Below are 20,998 nucleotides of genomic sequence, written 5' to 3'. Positions count from 1 at the left end.
GGGAAAGAGAGTTTTTCATTGAAACCCTTTTCTAGCCTACTTGTCCTTTCTAAATATACTAATCTGATGGGGGGAACTAATTACATTTATGTGCCATCATCCCCGTGCCCTCCCAATAATTTGTATCTCTAGAAAGGGGGAGGTTGTAGGCAGGAAATGTGAAACAATAATGACAAATTACCAGGGGCAGGTGCCCAGTTTGTGCTGGCAGCGCTGTGTCACGGCTGCCTTTGTGTGCAGCAGGAAGGGCTGTCCCTGGCAGGGCTGTCCCTGTCACCCCTCCCGTGTGCTCCGGGGGGACCTGGGCTTGCCTTCCAACACTAATCCTCTGTTCTTTGTGTGCAGCTGCTGCAGAAGAGGATTACCTGACCCCTGAAAGGTGAGCCTGGGCAGAGGCAAGGTGTGGCTCCCAGGTGATGGGGATGCCCTGTGAAGGCTGAGCTAGAGCAGAGGCTGGACAGAGCTCCAGAATAAAGCAGGGATTGATTCAAAGCATCTCCTCCATGGATCCACCTTGGGCAGCAAAAGAGCCCAGCAAGGGCTGCACCCAAGATGAACCAAAATGGCCCCAAAATGCACGAGCGGGCACGGGCTCTGTCACTGGGATCAGTTCTGCTCCATTTGCACCTTGCAGTTCATTGTCCCATTCCAGCTTTAGCCCCTGCAGTCCCACCCTGCTTGTTTTTCTCTCTCCAGCCCACGGTGTTTGTGCTCCAGGGGCTGAGATTTGGATCATTTGTCCTTGGTGCCCAGCTGGAGCAGGAATTGTTTTGTCTCCCTGCTCTGTGCACAGAGCTCACCATCCCTTAACATGAAGCCCAGACCCACACACTAAAGCAGCACAGAATCTGAAAAATATAACAGCTAAGACCTGAGGCATCAGTGGGAACATCCCCATCCCATTTCCCTTCAGCCTGGAGGGAATGGCCCACTCCTGGAGGCAGCAGCTTGCTCCAGGGGCTGCTCAAGGAAGTGGGAATGTGCAAGGCCAGGCTGGATGGGATCCTGAGCAACCTGCTCTAGTGGAATGTGTCCCTGCTTGTGGGAGAAGGGAGGGTTTGGAACTGGATCATGTTTAAAGTTCCTTCCAACCCAACCCATTCCAGGATTCAGAGTGTGATGGAGCTACATGGCAAGCTCAAAGCTGGCTGGGAGGACCCTCTCCTAGTGGAGAAAACTTCACCCCTCTTTTCTCTTATGGGCCCTTAAAGCCTCCTGGAGAACCATATCCATGTCCTTAGGTCTGGTTTAGCTGGTGGGAAGCAGAGCTCTGCCATTGCTTTAGTTGCACAGTCATCGCCCCCACCCCGTGTGTGTTTTTTGCTTCCTGTTTGCTGTGTACTCAACTTTTGTGTTTTTAGGACAGAAATGCTTTTGAAAACTGTTGCTGAAACAACGCCCTGGCATAGCCAGAGGGTGTTGGGGGTTTCTTTGCCAGCAGCAAAGGAATTTGTACTCCTGCATGATTCTGTGATCCTGTGTTTGTGCAGCCAGCACAACAGGGCACAGGAGCCACTGCCCTCCCTCACCATCCCAGCCCTTCAGCTGCCTCCACAGCTGAAGTGAGGTGGTCCAAAATCACTTGAATTTGTCTGAAACAGCTCAGAAATCTTGCAGACACAATTCTTTTCTGTATGCAGGGAGATCCTGACTTTTCTGGTCTCTGACTTGTCACGAGTGGCTGTGCAGCAACCTGGGATTTGTACAACAAGAGCAGCAAAAGTGGGGGAAAATATTCATCCACATGTTTTGTTGTAGGTGTGGAAAGGGGAAATGGATCAGCTGAACCAAAGCAAAGACAGGGGAATTCTCAAAATACTTTCTGTGCCCAAACAACTCCTCCAGCTATCGCAGCAAGTTGTTCTTGACACCATGAGGTGCCCCTGCCAGTGTGGGCTGGTGTTAACTTTTAACCTGTGCTTGTCAGAAGAGAGCTGGTCAAAAAATAACCTCCTCCAAAGCTGTTCTGGCTATGTAATGCAGCAGGGTTAGCTGTCCTGCTCCAACACTTGTGATATGGTCCTTACAGTAGGTCACTTGTTAAATATTAACTGTGTGACAACAGGGGGAATTAATTAAATAACTCTGGCATAAAAGCAGAATAGCAGCAGTTTGGGGACAGGAATTCCCCTCCTCGAAGCCTCACCTGGAATGAAGTCTGGTCTCTTAGAGACCCTGGCACAGTTTCTGGTGCTGACAATTCCTGGGCTGTGTGGGGGTGAGGAGCCCCCTGTGGGACAGCAGAGCTGGGGGCTGCAGGGGACACCCCTGCTTGACTTTAGGGGCTTTTCCTTCTCTGATTTCACTGCTGTCAAAGTGCACCTTGAGGTTCTGGCTCCTCGTGTTCCGGTTTGCCCTTGCTGCTTTCTCAGTTGAAGCTGAGTGGTGACAGCGGGGTGATTCCAGGAAAAACAGACCCTCCCTGAGGGGTTTTACAGCTGGGAGGAGGAAGTTCCTGCTAGAATTCCTCCTGCTGCTCTTTCCCCACCTTACCCTGTCCCCCACGTGTGTTACAAGCCGTGTCTTGTGCTTTTGCTGCTTCCTGGTGCATTCCTAAAATGCCAAAAACTCCCTCACTGTGGGCGGAGGGGAAGGACTGGTGGATTCGCCTGGGTGATTCAGGAATGCTGGGGTTTTTTAAGCCCCTCCATCTGTTCCCAAATTGCACTAACGTGAATTTCTGGAGGGGGGAAGGAGAAAGGAGAGTGGGGAGATGGGACCTGGGCTGGGGAGCCCAGCACTGGGGCTGTGGTGCTGGAGCTGTGGTGCCTCCCATCCTCCTGAGGCTGGCAGTGCCACTCATGGCGTTGGCATGGAGTGGGTGGCTTGGTAAGCTCAGGAGCAGCACCTTTAAATGGTCCTTTCCATGAGAACCCACGGGCCCAAGAGAGCAACCTGGGAATGGTTATCAATTTCAAACTACTCGAGTAGGCTTGAAAAATGCTGCGCTTCGATTTCCTTGTTTTGGTTTGGTCTTCTGGTTTTGGTGTTTTGTTTTTGTTTTTGTTTTTGTTTTTTTTTTTCCTGCTTCTACTTGAAGGATTGCTGTGGGCAGGAGATTCTAACCCTGCTAGGAAGTCTCCTGATGTGCTTTGAGCCCTCTAAATGCAGCCTGGCCTCCCAAAGGACAAGCAGTGGGAAGGTTCAGCGGAGCCCTGCATCTGCCACAGGTCTCCTCTCCCTCTGAGGAATCCCTGATTTCACCTTGCTTTTTTGTAGGCTCACTATCAAAGCTCTTGGTTTCCTTGTCCTTAAGAGGAATATTTTTTTCATACTACTAAAAGGGACAGGGGAAAAAAAAAAATCTTTTCTCTCTTTTTCATCTTCTCAGTGCTCAACTTGAAGAGCAGAATAATTATGAAGAAGCCCCAATGTACCTGAATCAGTCTGGGGACGCCACAACCTTGTCTGTCATTGAAGGTACTTTGAAAGGCAGCACTGGGAGGTGAATTATGTGCTAGCTGGGGAAAAAAGCCTTTAAAATAGGAAATAATACAGTTTTTTGTTGAGAAAAGCAGCTGCTCAGTGGTCTGGGAGAACAAGTATGAGTGTCCTGTCCCCCTGTGCAGGGGACTCTGGGGCAATGACAAAAAATGTTAAAATTCTGGGGGTAAAATGATGCTTATTGTAAAAATCAGTTGGGAATATCTTAAGACATGACCCATGTAGAGGAGATTAAAAAGAAGATAGTGAGGCAAACCTCAGCATCTTCTTGGGAACAGAAGGGCACAGACTAGGAGACTTTTCCAGGTCCATCAATATTTTTCCCCAGTATAATTTTCTCTATTAAATTTGCCACTGCTCTGCTTTTACATTTTCCAGTGTTTGGAAGGTTTGGGAAGTTATGGGATTTTTGGGAAGGCTATTTCTGCCACGTGCACAGGTTTTGTCTCCCAGTGGGAAAGGAGCCCAGCAAGTCCCTTGGAGGGGAACTGCCACAGCCCCCTGGGATTTCACAGATCCCTGAAAATGTGGCCAGTCAGGCTGGTGCTGCAGCCCCCTGCATGCAAACCAATGCTCAAATAGAGGGAGGGAGCTGTAGCACATGAGGAATGTGTGCCTGCATGCTGAGCATCCCAGCTGAAGCTGAGTTTTGCACCTAAAAGTGCAGTGACTTTAACATTAATATCTGTTCATAAATATCTTTCCTAGCACCTAAGGCAGAGCCTCAAAAACACAAGGTGAGTGTCTTGAAAGTTTCTAATATCTGTATTTCTTACCTGCCAAGAATTTCTCTGCGTGCTGTCTGTGAAGACTCTCAAAAAATAAATAAGAAATTGCAGAGGGGGCACAAAGACTAATGAGATTCCCAAACATACCAGTGGGAAGAGTCAGCTCCCTTGACTTCCACTGCAGAAATGTAAGGATGTGGTAACACCAAATGGATGGATGTTGGTGGTGGACCAAGTGTTAAGCACCAATATCAAAAATGTGAATTTTTGGAGGAAAAAATCTCCTGAAATATTCTGGAATTTCCTGCCAAGGGGGAGCTGGTGCTGGTAATCCCTCTGTGAGGATGTAGAAGCAAAATTGAGCCAGGCCTGCTTGGCTTGGCAGCACTCTTGGAGAGCTCATCACTTCGTGCCAGGAGATGTCCATGTCCTGGCCATCAGCTCTGGCCCTGCTGAAACTCTTTGTGAAACGTCAAACTCCAGTTTCAAGTCCTGGCTTGCAGAGCCATCCCGCTGCCTGGGAAATAGCACAGCTTTCCAAACATATTTATCTCTGTGTGATTCGCAGAGGGGTTCTCTGGCTTGGCTGGAGTCTCACTTTATGGCAGGCTGGGAAATCTTTATTTAAATTTAAAAAACTTCCTCCTTCTCTCCTTTCTGTAATAGCTTCCATGCTGACCAGTAGCTTCACTGGTCCAGCCCCAGCACTGTTTTATTATCCCTGGATAGTTTGTCAATATGTGTATTCCCTGTCCTGCAAAGGAGATGAAATATCCTTTTCTGATGACTATTCCAAACATAAAATACTTCTGGGCTTCCTAAAGAAATATTTCTTTAAATGCTGGTTGACAGTTGAGGCCTTGTATGAAAGCTTGACTGCTGAGAAAAGCACAGTGGCTGAAGGTTTTCCTCTGCTTTATTCTAGAAACAGAAGATTTTCCCCTTTGCCAAATCCAGGTAATTTCCTTTCCTCTCTCTCAAACTTCTTCTAGCCCCACAACTGATTAGGGTTAGGAATTGAATATTGTAACACTCGGTAAATATAAAGAAATCTCATATATTTCATGACCAAGACAGCAGAGATGATGCCTTTCTTTGCCAGCACTCGTGGTTTCTAAGATTGTTTTCATTCTAAAACATATCTGGGGAGGAGATTGTAAAAAATTACACTCTCTATTCCTACTGAAACCTGAAGAGTGTAAACAGGGAGAGTTATGAGCCTCTCAAACTGGGGCACCTGGTCCAAGGCAAGGCAAGGTCCATCCTGAATTTCACCTTACAAATGTCACACCTCAAGCTCCTTGTGGTGTATATTTATGGTCACTCTCTGAAGGGTTTTTTGGTGCTGATTGAAGAGTTATGTGATAAAAAGGGGTCACTTTTGTGGGTATTGTGGGAAAAAAAGGTATCCAGTCCTGCATCCTGTTGCTGTTTCTCCTTGCCTACATCTCAACACAGTGTGGTGAGAGGCACGTTGTGTGATCCAGGTGCCACCACAAATGGATCTATTTTGTCCTTTCCAGCCGTGAGGAAACAATCATATTAATTTGTCTCTCTTCCAAGGATGATTTGTATTATCCCTGAGTGACCACTGGCCTTCAGATTGGAATTTGCCCTCACTTTGCTGGTGATCATTTGGGCATCTCCCTCATTCAGAGGGAAAAGGAGCTGCTTGTGTGGGCACTGTCACAAGGCAATGTGTTTGTGACTGTGCTGAAGTGTCTGAGACCTCTCTCATTTCTGAACATTTCAGACCAGAAAGAGCTCTGACAGAGGATGAAAAAGAGGGAAAACCAAGTCATGAAAGAGCAAAACTGGAGGAGAACAAAATGTTCGAGGTATTATATCCTTGAGGTTAATTTTAATAATTATTATAGGATGTTTCTTCTCCTTCTGTCCTCCCTCTGCTTGGGAACCAGTTGGGGAAACATTTTGGGAAACTTGAGCCCTTAATCCCAGGGGGTTTCCACCTTCTCTTTTGCTTGCTCAGCACTCCACTGCTTCAGCCTGAAAGGTTGATGGAGGAGGGTGTGAAACTGTTTTAAGTCCACAGATAATTGATATTCTTGTGGATGCATGAATGTATAATAGAAATATACATTAGAAAGCTGTTTCTAAGGGCTGCACTGACCAAACCCAACGTTGGACCCCAGACAGGTGGGAATGAGTACATGTGTCCCAAGGCAGATGGCAGAGGTGGGCTGAAGGTTCTGCAAGGGAAGCAGGATGTGACCAGTCCCCAAAACGCAACGTATCCAACGCCACCAGGGCTGGCAAAAGACAGAGCAGAGCACTGTGAGTATCTCATTGCGCCACTGAGCGTTTCCCCAATCCCCAGCCCCATCTGCCGCCCAAATGTCTCTTCCATATGGGAAAAAACGTTAAATTTGGATGCAACTCTTGAACCAATTTAGTTAAACCGGGGCAAAAGGTTGCCTGAGCGTTTGTATTCTGGTGTGGATCATTTATTTTGGCTGTGCAAGCAGCTTCCTGAGGTGGTTAACCATCTGCGCGGCTCCGGCCGAGGTGTTTGTTTTTCTAGCAGATTGCCCTTATCCGTGGGAGCTGAAACCCATCTCCTCTGCTCCTCATCACTTATGGACTCTCTGGCAAGGGGCTGGCCAAGCCTTGGGGTAGAAATGAGCAGGGTGAGAGCCTGAAGCCTCCCTCTGTGCCTGGCTGAGATGGGTGAGGATCTCCTTGCTCCATCTCCTCATGGTGCCAGGCTGGCTTTGGGCTCCTTTCTGTCAGGATGCTCTGAGGCAGTGACCAGAGCTGCTGAAAGGCACCTCAGCTGCACAATTAAAGCAAATCACATCCCCTCTGTAGGCACAACTTCAGCTGTAAATGTTCATGGGTTCTATTCTGCAGAGGCTCTGCGAGCCACTGGTGTGATATGGGAGCATTTCCAAGATGAAAGAGAGAAAAGTGGCTCTGTTGGGCTCTGTGGACAGACCAGGAGTGTGAAGGAGAAAGTGTAAATTGACTGTGACTGTGGTTATTTTTATTGGTGTGGTTCTCAGGTATTTCTTTTTTTTTATTATTATTATTATTTTAAATCACCTCATAATAATTTTCTGGTTTGGTTGGTGTCTGTTTCTGTAAAAGATCTTGCTGGTTTGCTTGACCTTTGAACAGCTGGAGGTAATTTCTGCTGGGATTTTTTTTTCCCAAAGTACTCCTGGTGAGCCTCCTGCTCCAACAGAGAGGCTGATTTGGAGAACTATTTGGTCCACCACTGCCTGCTTTTCTGATTTTCTGAATTGGGGTGTTTTGCAGAAGTTTTGGTCTTTAGCTGGACCATGTTGAGGTGGTGCCTGTGTCCAGCAAGATCTACTGCATGAATCAGAATGGTTTGGGTCGGAGGGAGCTGAAAGTTCCTCTCCCTGCATTCCCTGCCACCCTCCACTGTCCCAGGTGCTCCAAGCCCAGCCCAGCCTGGCCTGGAACACTCCCCTTGCTCATTTACAAACACTCTCTGCTTTTATTTGTGTGGCTGCATTTCTGCATTGCTCCAACTCTCTCAAGTCAATTTTAAGGTTCTGACATTGCCACTTAGGACTTCTCCAGGAATAATCTATTTCTAACCTCATGAGGTGCAACTCCCAGGCTTGATTCCAGCCCTCAGTGAAATCCATCCCAGGGGTGCTCATCCTCCTTGGGTCCTTTCCAAGGTGTTGATTTACAGGTGTAGTCCAGTGGAATCGTTCATTATTTGGATCTTAACATTTCCACCAACCATGCCAAGCTTTCCCTCCAATCACTTCTCTGGAGATCCAAGAATAATCTCTTGGATGCTTTTAGGTGAGGAAGATTTGCGTCAGAGCTGCCATAATTGAAAAAATCGACAGACATTTTAAGTTCCTTAAACATAAAATATTTTTATGACTTTTAAAGCTACAAACTTCAAAAATTGTTCACTTTTGTTTCTTGAAGTGTCTCAGAGCAAAGAATTTCCTGGAATGGAAAATATACTTGTAGGCTCTTATTTGTTGTTACCCTCAACAGTTTTCCTTTCTCTGAGAGGAGTTCCTCAGAAAAGCTCCTAAAGCAAAGATTTTTGTCATTTATTTATACTATAGTTCATTTATTTATAATTTATTTCATTTATTTATTTCATGTATTTATTTATAATCTCGTTTCCAGGGCACAGCATGGGTATTGGTGCTCCAAAGCCAGGAGGAACAGAATTGGGCCAAAGCCCTGGGCAGTCTCTGCAGGCACCAGAGGACATCTATGATGATGTTGAGGAGCTGCAGGACAGACTGTGAGTGTGGCCCTGGGCTCTTGCAGTGCCTGTGCCTAGGAAATGTCGTTTAAAATCCCTCCTGCAGCAAACCCCCATGTCACACTTGTGTCTTCCAGCAGCCACGGCTCACTTGCCTCCAGTTCCTTCACTTCAGACAGCAGTAAGTGGGGAAGCTCAAGCAGAAGCTGCTTTCAATTTGGGCTGGTCCCTGGGAGATGCTGGGAATGGTTTTGTTTCACTTTCAGCATCTCCAGTGTCTCCTCCTGGCTGGGTTGCTCTGAATTCCCATTAAAACCAGTGGGGAGTAGTATGCATGTCTGGCATGGAATTCATTTGAGCAGCCCTGAAGAGTAAAATGTAAAAGGTCTGGGTGCAATTTGTCCAGCAAACCTCACCTTATTGCTACTGAACTTGCCCTAATGGCATGCCTTGGTTTTAAGTTTCAGGAAACAGCTACGAGGAAACATATGAAGATGTTGAGACTGGGGGTGATAACCCAGCAAAACCAGAGTAAGTTGCAATTTCTTAGCCTGTATTTTGAAGTTCTGGCCATTCAGCCTTGATCTCACATGCCAGGTACTGGCTGGAAGCCTTTTTCTTTTTTTTTTCCCTGACTCAACTGCAGAAAAGTTGTTGTGTGGGTGGGTTTCTTCCCTCCTTCCTCCCTCTTTTCCCTTTGGCTAACACTTCGGGAGCAAAAAGCCATTACCAAAGTTCAATCCCAGAGCAGTGAGGGGGATTTTTCTTCCTGTTGCATATTTCATCCCCCTGAAGTACTACCCTCCATCCTTTGGAAGTACTGCCCTCCCAGACCTATTCCTGCATCGAGCACACAGCACAGCCTCACTCGCCTTCTCTTCATTCAAAGTGTTGCTCAGCCGTAGCTGAGAATTGGCTGCACCTTTTTTTGTGTGTGCCAAAAGAAGGGATGCTCCAGGGGCAAACAGGACAAAATACTCACATTTGAGAAGGCTGGAGAAGAAGCTGCTGTGCTGTAACTAACCTGCAACCAGCTCATTTTTTATGTAGCCTCTCAAGATATTTGCTTTCCACGGGGTGTGTTATAAAACCAATGAGTTTTGCAGCCTCTGGTTTATGTATTGCCTGAGCTTCCCAAATGGATTAGGAGGTGTAAGGTGAATTTTAGTTGTGTTTTGTGTGTTCCCTACCCTCGTGCAGTAAAAATTGCCTTTGTAAGGAGCAGAGGCAGCCTTTGGGAAAGGCACATGTGGCACAGGACTGCTTGGAGTGCATCTGGTGGCTCTCTCCTGAGGGGCAGCGTGGGAGGAATAACAAGGTGTTGCTGAACATCTGCTTTTCCCTTATGGATGAGGAGCTTGCCCTGGCCTGCATCTGCATCCCAGCCCAGCCTGTGTGTGACAGAGAGGGAGGGAAAAGGGGAAAGCTGAACCCCCTGGAGGTGGCAGGATGGTTATTAAAAGAAGGAAGTGTCATTTCTCTGCAAATTGTCCGTGGGAGTGGCGTGGTGGGGCAGCAGCAGCTCCTCCATCCCGAGGGAAGGTGTTCCCACATGGATCAGGCACATCCCCACCCCTGGCAAGCACATCCCTGCCTCCTCTTCACCCCGCTGCACGTGGGTGAAGAAATTAAACTCTCCTGCTGACCCTCAAAGGGAGCAGGGCATCTTGCAGAGGAATTTCAAGGCCATTTGGGACCAAATTCAGAGGTTTCAGAGGGCAGGGTCCTAATCCCCAGACCAGCCTTTCTGTGATCTCTCCATTGATCCCACGGGCAGGATTAAGTGTGCTGAGACACATAAAGGGTTTTAATGGTCCTTGTGCAGGGGTGATGACCCCCAGGGGAGGACCTGGGTTGCCTGCAGATCCTTTACAGGAAAATTGCAGTGTAGATTTGCAGCCCTGTGTAAACTTCAGAGAGGAGTGTGTGCCATGGACCATCCTCCTCAAGGACACACACAATAGAAGTGTGGGATGGAGGGTGGCTCAGAAGGTGCCCCCGATGTCCCCTTTAAAGGTCACTGCAATGCTTCTGGGTAATGCTGCCCTTTCCTCAGGAGTTTTCACTCCAAAGAAACCTGGATCACCCTCTAGTTGTTGAGTCAGAGAACAACTTCATTTAATACAGAAAAGTTTAAAGCTAAGCGAAGTTATGAGCTTGGACTCAATAATTAAGCACCTTTTGCTGTGCTGGTGCCTATCCCAGTGAGTCTATCATCCATATGATGCTGTTAACACCTAAATTCTTCTTCTGAGCTGAGGTTCAGCGTCTGCTGCCCTTCCTTTCCCTGCCTCAGGATCTCTGGGGCTGCTTCTACACCTTGTGTCTCTTTTGATTTAAAAGCTGTTTCTCTTTTGGACAGAACAGAAAAGCAAAAGAGATTTGGAAACCTGTTTAAGATAGAAAAGTTGAAGCTGAACAATTTCAGGCTCAAGGACAACCTCAGGTAAGGAAATGCTGGTGGTCCCACCCCTTCCCCCTTCACACCTGAGCATTCCTCCTGGCAATCATTGGGGAGCAGGAGGACCAGGAGTAAGGAATACAGCTCTTTTTTTTGGAAACATAGGCCAAAAGTGCTTCTATCAACTCACTAGGAGCTACTGTGGCAGATGTGGCCAATGGTCCATCTGTGCAGCTTCTCCAGAATATCTGGCACCAGGAATCTCCTGGAGCTGGCCCTACAGCAGTTTCCAGGTTTTTGTAGATTTTCTGCTGCCTTTGGTACCTTTCTGATGCCTCAGCATGACACAAGGTGCACAGGGGAATGTAGGGAGGTACCTGCTGCCTTGACCTGTGAGCCAGGATCAGGGACAGCCTTGTTGGTGTGGGGTTTTGTTCCAAGCTCCATTCAGAGCCAAGAGCATCTGCTGGAGAAGTTTAACAGTGAGTTTTCATTCTAACAGGGTGGAGAATATTGTATAACTTCCTACAGTGCCTTTTGGGGTATTCTAATATTCAAAACTGTCCATAAGTTTCCAGGGAAATTGCCTTTTCCTCAGGTGTGCAGAACCTGTCCTCCACTGCTGCCAGTGAGAGCCTCACCCTGTGCACGGTGCCTGAACTCCAGGAAAACACTGCCTTTGCTTATTTCTTTGGGAATTCCAGGTTAAACATTTCCTCTTTCGTGTCAGGAAGGTTTGTTTTCCTTCCAAACCTTTTCACACAAGATGCCCCACAGCAGCTCCTTCAAATATAAATATCATTATAGGGAAAGACCCACCAGCTTTTGTGCCTTTCTCCTGTCTCAAAGAACTCTTAAAGCTCCTGAAATCGTCTTAGATATCTACAGTCATTGTCACCTTTGAATTCCTGGACAACCCCTGATGTTGGCAGACTTACAGGAAGGAATTAACTACTGACTAAAAATTCCAACCTTTCAGCAATCCCCTTGCTGTTGAGGAGGGCAGCAGGAGTTTGGATTGTTCTTTGGATGCAGTGTAGATCTTTCCTGCTTGATGAACACATGGCTCTTATTGCTGGAAATGCTTATTTAGCAAGGGATATAATTTTGGGAAATGCTGCTGGTACCGTGGAGCCCATACACCTTGACCTGTCTCTGTCACTTCAGCAGCATCACTGACAGCTTTTTGGGGCTCCTCGTGGCTTTTTGGGCATTGCTGATGTGCAGATTTGTTTCTAAAAGCTTTTTTTCTATCCACAGACTGCTTTCCATTTCAGTACCCAATTTAGGTAAGCACTTACCTGTACCTGACTCCTGGGGATTTGTGTGTGTGTTTGAAGAGCCAAATGTTTTATAGAATCAGATTGGTGCACTGCACCTTTCTGAAAATCATGTATTGTGGCAGAAGTAGCTTTGAAGACTTGATAGAGATTTGTGTTTTGTTTGAGAGTGGAGGTTTTGCTCATTTTTGGATAGTTTTAAAGAAGAGCATTCCTCCTGCAGATCTGGGTATTTCCAGAAAGGTAAAGTGTGAAACAGTCCTTGCAGAACAACTGCTGGCAGTGGTATGTGAGCCCATGGCACTCTAGCTTTAGGAAAAAAAAATCCACTTTACAAAGATATTTAGTCTTTGTAAAACTCTTTACTCCTGCCTGCTGGAGGGCCAAGTTCATCCTTTACATAAATTGGGTGGATACAACCTCAGCCTTGAAGAGGTGCTGGAGTGAACACACCCGAGTCCTTGTGTTGGGAATGCTGCCTGGGCTGGCTGCAGTGCAAACCTGGGGCTTTGCTGCTGCTCCTGCTCCATCCTTGGAGCTGGATGGCCAAACCCATGCAGAAAACTGCCCACAAACACAACTAATCAACCCAAGCATCATTCCTCATGCTGAACCTTTGCTGGGTGTTTGGGAGCTCCCAGGCTCCTTTTGCATTTCCTCAGCCCCTTTGGGTTGAGCAACAAGGAGCAGCCCAAATTTTCCTCTGCAATAGATTATTTGGAGTACTCATTATTTGGTGGCTCAGAATGACATCTCCTAATTATTTTCTGTCCTGCATTTTGGTTGACAGCAGCTGTGTCCCAGGAGGACAACGTGTATGATGATGTTGAAGTGGAGCAGAGAGAGACCAGGTGAGGAGGGTGCCCTGTCCCGAGGTTGTCCTCAACCCAAGGAGATTTTCCTCCTGGCACAAACCTGTGCCTGGTACTGTAACCTACTGAGGGTCATGATCTGGTTGGGATTCAGTCCTCTGGAGGCAGTCCAGGTGCCCTCCCTGTGTGTGTTTAATTTGGCAGGATCTGTTACCCAGTTAGCGCCAGAGACGTGAAAACAAGAGAGCAGCTCCCTGACACTCGTGAAAAATCAGATCTTTTTCCTAAGGAAGGAAAACTCCGTCTCCCAGACCCGATTATCAGCCCCGTCCTGGCAGGCTCCCTGTCAGAAAAATTACTTTTAATAGGAACAGCATGTCCTGGTGTCTTGCTGCCAGATGACTGCGGTGGCTGCGCGTGCTGGTGTAAATCACAGCAAGTGTCTGCATTTCAGTGCAGGGTGGGGAGGAGATGAAGAAAATTCCAGGCTCTGTAGGCACACAGGGATCTGGGGAGGGGACACAATCTGCTGGGAAAAACCTGAATTCCTGCCTGTCTGCTCCTCTCAGAGGGAAGGATGACAAGTACAGAGTCCGGATGCCAAAACTTCGGGTGGCGAAAGAGTACAAGGACAAGAGGAAAAGCATCGACGACGTGGAAAGGTCTTGCTTTCCATTCTGTGCTCCCATTTTGTCTGAGTTTGTACACACCCCTGAGTGCTTTCAGGAGCAGGACGTCCCTGATTGCACAGACATTTTGTGTTGGTTGATAGTCCAGGGTCCTTTCCCTTTGAAGCCAGATTTCAGGAGTCTTTGCAGAAAATATCTCAAGGGTGAAACAAACCCTTGGATCTGAGCTGAGCACAAGGGGAGGATACCCAAAGGTCTTATCCTGAAGTCTTGTCACGACTTTCCACTGAGCTAAGCCAAAAGTTGTTACTTCCTATTTGGCTCCTTTTTGCTATTTTAGTAGATTTAGATTCGATTTTTGGAAGGAATTCATCCCTGTGAGGGTGGTAAGGCCCTGGCTCAGGTTGTCCAGGGAAGCTGTGGGTGCCCCTGGATCACTGGAAGAGTCCAAGACCAGTCTGGACAGGGCTGGGAGCAACCTGGGATAATGAAAGATGTCCCTGCCCATGGCAGAGGGTGAAACCATTCTATGATTCTAAGATTCTATGATTTTGGCAAGAGCCTTGTATTTTAAAGTAGTGATTATTTGAGCTGATTGCATTGACTCTTGCCGTGCCATTTGTGCATAACACCAATTTTTTTTGTTTTTGTTATTGGCACTGCAAAAATTCACATGGAAGTGGGAGATTCCCTTTTAGATCACAAAAACGTGCATCGCAATGACTTTTTTCATTACCTAATACATGGGAATTTGAATGTAAATCAGAGACCCATTTTTCGGGTTCTCACCACAGAGTTCCTGCACGGGGCTGCTCAAGCACCACTGGTTGTGCTGTGCAGAGTCTCAGGTATAACTTTACAGATCAGGGAGTCCATGCAATTTCAACTTTCCCTTAGAGATCATAGGTGCTGCCTTTTCTGAGAAATAGGGATGTGAACTTTGTGTGCTTTGCTATTCCAAGAGTTCCTTGCAGACAAGGCTGGAATTAGGCTCTGGGTTGCAATTTCAGATGTGCCAGGGGTTATTTAAATGCAGCTCAGAAATGCATATGTGTGTGTGTGTCTCTCTCTTGTTGCAGAAATATCTTCAAATTCAAGAAGAGCAGTGAAGAAAAAAGCAAGAAGATGGACAGAGAAGAGAAGTTCTTTAGAGAGACATTTATGGTGAGTGTCTTTCTAGCTGTGTCAGGGGAGGAGAGCAGCTCTGTGGCTTGTTTAAACTACTCATATTGCTGGTCCTCAGCTATGCTGGGAAAGTTTTCCCCTTGACCTGTTACCTTCTTGCCTAATCTGGGGTTTCCAGAGGAGAAAAGCAGCTCTGTGGTTTGCTTAAAAGACACCTGGTGGCACCTTCTTGGTCCTCAGCTGATGCCTTATGATTTAGCTGTTATGTTTTTCAAATCCTGTACTGCACTACTGTGTAACTCTAAACTCCATATCAAGCATCAGTTAACTGTGTTCACATTTTGGTCAGACAAAACAATCCCTCTAGGCCTGATACTCAAGGACACCTTACTGCCTCAGGCCCACAGAAGTATAGACAAAAGTGAATTGAGGAGGAGCAAGCTGGTGCTGAGTTACCTCCTCACACGGGGCACCAATTTGTCAGATTGAGCCCTTTTCTGACCCAGAGATGGGGCAACTGAGAGGCATTTAAAAAACTTTTATTCCATTTTCAGTCTCATGTGAAGGGTGAGACAATACAGATGTTATTATTCACACCATCACAATCAGAACCCAACTATTTCCTAATTTCAATATATTATAAGTGGTTTTTGGCCTATCAGCTTTTGCCACACCAAGCTGTAAATGCCTTAAAGCCAATAATCTAAAAATTACCCCTCATGGGTGTTACTTCAGTGCATCTTTCATAGTTCTATTTCTCTAAAGTATTTAGTCTTATTTGCAAGGCCATTCTTTGAAACTTTTTTCTAGTTCCATTTCTCTCTCAGCAATGTCTGTCCTATTCCATGGCATTTCTAACTCAGCATTTATTATCTCAAGGTTTGCATACAGATGCACACTGTGTGAGCCTTCTGTCAGGCTTTGAGAATTTTTCTACAAATCCATTTCCCGCAATTACCTGAAGCTGTAATTGAAGGATTAATTGATATGCAATTGGACCAAACTTACAATTGTCTGAAAAACTCATGACCACCATCTGTCTTGGGTGTAGCCTCTGGGAGGCTCCTGACTGCCCTACATGTTCCTACTGAAGGCCTGCAATAAATATCTGTTGTGGTGTTGTGGGTCCCAGGACGAGGTGAGAGATGAGAATTGACTTTAGGTTCTTACAAGAATGAATAACAAAAACCCATGACTGACCAGAGAGTCCGACACAGCTGGACTGGGATTAACCATTAAGTAAAAACAATTCACATAAAACCAATCACAGATACACCTGTTAGTAAACAACCTCCAAACCACATTCCAAGCAATCAGATAATTATTGTTCACATTTCTTTTCTGAGGCTTCTCAAGAGAAAAACCCTAGTGAAGGGATTTTTCATAAAATATCGGAGTAACAAATACCCACTTTTATGTCTTCAAATTTTATTTCTTCAGATTTTATTTCTTTGAATTTTATTTCTTCAGATTTTATTTCTTCAAATTTTATTAAATTTGTCTAGCCTCTGTTTTAGGTAGCCACTTCAAGGCATCCATCCCTCTCCCCTCATCTGGATCTCCATCAGAGGCGTTGTTGGGGTTTTTCTCCCCAAAGCCTCACAACTCATCCTGAAATCTGCTCCTCCCTCCCTCCCTCCCCAGTGCCCTTCCAAGGCTGCACACTCAGGTACAGAATAACCCGTGCCTGCTCCCTGTCCCTTCCTGCAGTACCACGAGGAGATCCGCGTGCTCGCCAGGGCCCGCGCCGCGCGCTCGGTGCGCAGCCAGCGCCGCGCCGACCTGCCGCTCACAGCTGGGGAACAGCTGGATGTCATCGACACCCACGGCACCCAGGGCCACGCCGTCATCTGCCGCAACGCCCAGGGCAGATGTGAGTCTGCGGCCCGGCTCCGGGTGACAAACCACACCTCCCAAACCACCTCCCAAACCGTGGCACGTCCGGCGTGCTCGGCCACCTTTGGCCAGGTTTTGGTAATTCCCTTCCTTTTTGCTAATTCCCTTCCTTTTTCCTCCTCCCTCAGATGGGTACGTTCTGGTGGAGCACTTGAACTTCAGGTAATCTCTGATTTTTTGTTTATTATGATGCACGTTTGTCGGAACCCAGGAAATTCCTCTGGCTGCCCTGGAGGGCCCAAGCCCCTGCCCTGGAGGACTCGAGTCCTTGGCACAGAGCCCAAGACCCCTGTGCCTTTGATTTAACCCTTGGAAAAAACAATTACCAACCTTTATATGAAGAATTACAAGCTGAGAAAGTTTAAGTAGAATAATAGTTTGCCACGGGGTGAAAAATAGATATTTTGGGTTTTTAGAATGGGGGCTCGGGGTCCCAAGATGGAGGAATTTGGGTGTGCCCTGTCCTTCTTCTTTCTTCTTCCTAGCCTCCATCTTCTGGGTGATGTTGGCACTTTTGGATTGGTTTAGAGTAGAAACTCACTGTCTAATACAGGTAATAGGTATTGGGAAGTTATTGTAAATAGTGTACACATAGTTTTTAGTATAAAAGTTAACACCAGTGTGCCTCAACCTGACCTGCCAGACAGACCTCGGCGGGTCAGAGAAAGAATTTTATAGATAAGAAACAATAAACAACCTTGAGAATGAGAACAGAAAAATCCTGATTCCTTCTTCAACTGCCAGGCGGGCAAAAAAGAAGTTTGTACATATCTCAGAGTCACTCTGACCAGCAGAGATTCCGAGACATATTCTGCTCTCTTTCCTGTGTGGGGATAGCTGGAGAAACATACTTAAAACTTCTGAAGGCAGGGGGAGTTAATGTAAACAGCCAGTATGAAATATTAAATAAGTATTCCCAGTTTTGCTCTGCTGCTGGACAAGTTTCCAGTCCAACTGCAGCTAAAAAAAGCCCTGTCCAGTCATGACTTGTGTAAATTGGAGATCCCTGACTTGCCTTCAGATATGCCATATTAATCCACATCTGCTGCAAACATGGGCCACTCGTGCCTTGCCAAAGCACACCCTTAAATTCCCTGCTGCAGCATTTCCTTGCATGCTCATGCATAATTCATAGAAATTAGCCTCCTCTTACCCAGGTGGCCCTTGCTGGGAAAATTCCTATTTTTTTTTTTTCTTTAAAACAGACAGTACTAACTGCCCTGAGAGCTGCTCTCCCCTGGAGCATCCCTGAAGGTCTCCTGTGCTTCCTGCATCCGTGACAGCCCGTGTTGGTCAGCTGTGGGGTGATGATGGGATTGTAAATAAAGCCGGAGTTTTTTACACTGTTTAATGTGCAAGAGATGTTTCCTTTTTTATTTTTTTTTCCTGCCATTTAGAGCATGATTTCACTGATTATTAGTTATTTTCAGTATTTCTCACTTTTTGGAGTACCTTGTTGGTCAGCTCTGAAATAGCCAATTTATTTCCACATTTGAAGAAAAAGTATAGTGCAGGTTAGTGGCTCAATCTCATTTCTGTCAGAATTGCAAGTTTCCCCAAAAGATTTGCTCTTCAAAAAGCAAACCATATAAATTGGAACTGGTTTTGGTCTTAAAAGTATTGGGAGCAGTAGTGTGTATCACCACTCTTGCTGGGTTAAATATATAAAATAGTGGAAAAGTTGACTCATTTCTTTGCAAAAATAATATGAAAAAAAGGGTAAATAAAGCATTCAGTCAAAAATTACTTTATTTTTTTAAGCTAACTTAGGCATCCCAGATATGTAAAAGCTGACTGCTGGCTCCCAAGGACTCGCAGCAACAGGGAATTACCCAACAGTTGCCCCTGTGTTCAGGCTGCTCTCTCTCCACCGTGGGCCTGGAGGATGATTACTTATTTTCAGAAAAATGCTCCTAAATGTAGGAAGAGAAATATAAATTGCTAATGGCTTCTCCTCCATATATTCAGTAGATACCTTTTCAAAAGCAAAAAAAAAAAAAAAGTGGATAAAGTTTTTACATGGCTCTGAAAGAAAATAAACCCTTAAATCTGACTGTAGTGTACAGCTTTTACCTCTTCCTGGCACATTTTAGGAGCCCATATCAGTTTGCTCATAAATATCCTAAAAATGTAAGATGTTTTAATTAGAAATTATTAAATGTTCCAGGCTTAAGAAAAATAGAAGCGCTGTTTGCCACAGGGCCATTTCAAAGCTGGCATAGGAGACATCAGTAAAAAAAACAGAGCAAATATTTAACATTTACTTTTAAGTCTATACAGGCATTCTTATTTATTTTACCATGTGGTTACTATTAAGTGCATTGGCCTGCATCCATCCTTGCAGCAAAAAAAAAAATAAATAAAGCACTCCCCTGTAAGCATGCGCAGCTTTGCAGCCCTGCCAGCCCAAATATTTGGATTTTTCTGGTGGAGAGGGAGAGTTTGGGGAGCTGGAGTGTGTGTTTGGCTTTGCCACAGGCTGGGACGTGCTCTGTGCCCTTCACCTCCATCCCTTTGCAGGGAATTGGCCCCAGGGAAGTGCTGGAGACAGTTTCTCCTCAGGTTTTGTTGGGTTTTTTTTCCATGGTGATTTTAGGATTAAAACTTTGAAGAAAACACCCCCTTCCTCCACTCCTTCCTCATCCTCTGCTCATTCACAACTCATGAAGTCTATTCATCACCCCCTCTGTAAGCACTAGGGGTAAATACTATATTAGCCATACATGCAAGCTCTTTTTTGCCTCCCAAGGAAGTTATTTAACCAGTTTTTCTTATTTTAAACAAAGGGGTTTTTAGGAATCTCCCCCTGTATCCTGTGACAGACGTGATGCAGCCCTAATCCCAGTGCTTGTGGGGTTGTGCCCAAATCCCTGTGAAACACCAACTTCTGCACTGCCAGGGGCAGCTGATTTAATGCAAGGATGCCTTGCAATACCCTTAGAAATGCTTTTTTTCCTCATGGACACATTCCAGTGCATGCAAAGAAGAAAAGAGCTTGCTATGGGCTGACTCCAGATAATACAAAAAATGCTTTAGATACAGCAACTTAGATTTCCTCAATTAAACCACAGGTTGGCTATATTTAGGTCAAGAGATTGGTCAGGAAATTAAACTCATCCTTTTTTTTTCTTCCCCTCTTTTATAGTCTTATTGGTACATCCTAACCACATCAAAACTCACAATAATTCTCATGTGAGTGTTGAGCCCTGTTCCTCCTCAAAGGGGAAATAATCACAATAACAGCTGTGAGCTGATGAGCCTGAGGGAGAACTGAAATTGTGTAAAAAGGGGATAATTTAGGGACAAATCTGGGGCACTCCCTGCAGCTGTGTGCTTGAACTGGTGTTACATCCTCCTGCATCACAGGCACAGAAGAAACAGGTGCCCAGGTTAGTCCTCAACACTCTTTTTCTGCAGTGAAAGGTTATTTTTGCATGATGTCTTTAAAATGCTTCCCTCTCTTTACTCCTTGCTGTAAGGAGTGAAGATCTGAGTCAGCACATGTAAATACAAGGGCCTGGCATGGATTTTGGGTTGGGCAAGTTGTTTAAATTCCTCATGTGGAAATTTTAACTACACCCCCTGCCCCTTTGCCCCTCACCAAGCCCTGGGGACATCTCCCACAGCTGGGATATGGAAAGATCTCCAGAGGGAAACTCCACCAACCAACCCCAGCCTGCAGGAAGGGACTGTGCAGTAAGGAAATCCAAAGGATTTGTCGCTTTTATCTCTTTTCATCTCTGAGTTTATTAAAGTGCAAATGTCAACCATGGAGACAGCTATCACATGCAGTGCAGTACACCAAGAAACACTTTCCACACCATAAATGGAAGGAAAAAGGCTTCGTTGTGATTATCTGATGCACAAAGGACAAAACTGAACCAGGGCTCTCTGCCCTTCCATAACAAAAATACTACAGCCATGAATTGGGAAACAAAACCCTCTCCAGGCCCTCAGTTGATAAAATAGAAAACATCAAGAAGGATGGAGTGTTTATAGAGTTCAGGGGTTTTTTATGAGCTTCATGCTAATGATATGTTTGAAGGGATGCTTCTACTCAGAACTTTTTAAAGTTCAGTATCTTTTTCTTAAAATTATAAAGACATAATACTATAAATCATAAATACTCCTTAGAGTATGAATTTAAGAAGTGCAGTGGACAAGTCCAGTTTACCTCTCTCATAGAGCTGAGGTTTGTCTGCCCAAAGATGCTGGGCCAAGGACACCACAGAAATCCTGGGATTCAGTTTTGCTTTGTGCTCTAAAAGAAAAAATCAAAACAAATGCATTGAGGTACAAACCACGTGAATATAACATGATACAGAACACATGAACATGCTTTCAGCAACAAGAATAAATATTACCATGGCTACAGGATCTACTTCACAGCTTTGTGAGATGAGGATAAATAAACTATTTCCAAACTTGGAAAAAAAAATTATCAGAGATGAGTCT

At 45.6% G+C, this 20,998-nt stretch overlaps 1 protein-coding gene across 1 annotated transcript in view; it reads left to right on the top strand.

The window, feature by feature from the left end:
* The window catches only part of FYB2 (FYN binding protein 2), a 24,532-nt gene extending 6,639 nt beyond the window's left edge, over positions 1-17,893 (top strand). The window contains exons 4-20 of the mRNA XM_031058605.1: positions 346-379; positions 3,332-3,420; positions 4,153-4,181; positions 5,098-5,129; positions 5,926-6,010; positions 6,326-6,467; positions 8,319-8,439; positions 8,541-8,581; positions 8,862-8,931; positions 10,763-10,846; positions 12,062-12,090; positions 12,872-12,932; positions 13,463-13,555; positions 14,602-14,686; positions 16,358-16,520; positions 16,672-16,705; positions 17,753-17,893. Coding sequence (XP_030914465.1) covers positions 346-379; positions 3,332-3,420; positions 4,153-4,181; positions 5,098-5,129; positions 5,926-6,010; positions 6,326-6,467; positions 8,319-8,439; positions 8,541-8,581; positions 8,862-8,931; positions 10,763-10,846; positions 12,062-12,090; positions 12,872-12,932; positions 13,463-13,555; positions 14,602-14,686; positions 16,358-16,520; positions 16,672-16,705; positions 17,753-17,795 — 1,235 coding nt within the window. The 3' untranslated portion in view covers positions 17,796-17,893. The remainder of the gene's footprint in view (positions 1-345; positions 380-3,331; positions 3,421-4,152; positions 4,182-5,097; positions 5,130-5,925; positions 6,011-6,325; positions 6,468-8,318; positions 8,440-8,540; positions 8,582-8,861; positions 8,932-10,762; positions 10,847-12,061; positions 12,091-12,871; positions 12,933-13,462; positions 13,556-14,601; positions 14,687-16,357; positions 16,521-16,671; positions 16,706-17,752) is intronic.
* The last annotated feature ends 3,105 nt before the right edge of the window (positions 17,894-20,998 follow it).

The sequence above is a fragment of the Geospiza fortis genome, unplaced genomic scaffold (assembly GCF_000277835.1).
Source record: "Geospiza fortis unplaced genomic scaffold, GeoFor_1.0 scaffold396, whole genome shotgun sequence".
Classification (NCBI taxonomy): domain Eukaryota; kingdom Metazoa; phylum Chordata; class Aves; order Passeriformes; family Thraupidae; genus Geospiza; species Geospiza fortis.
The sequence above is the reverse complement of the archived record's forward strand: the minus strand, read 5'-3'. Positions and strand labels throughout refer to the sequence as shown.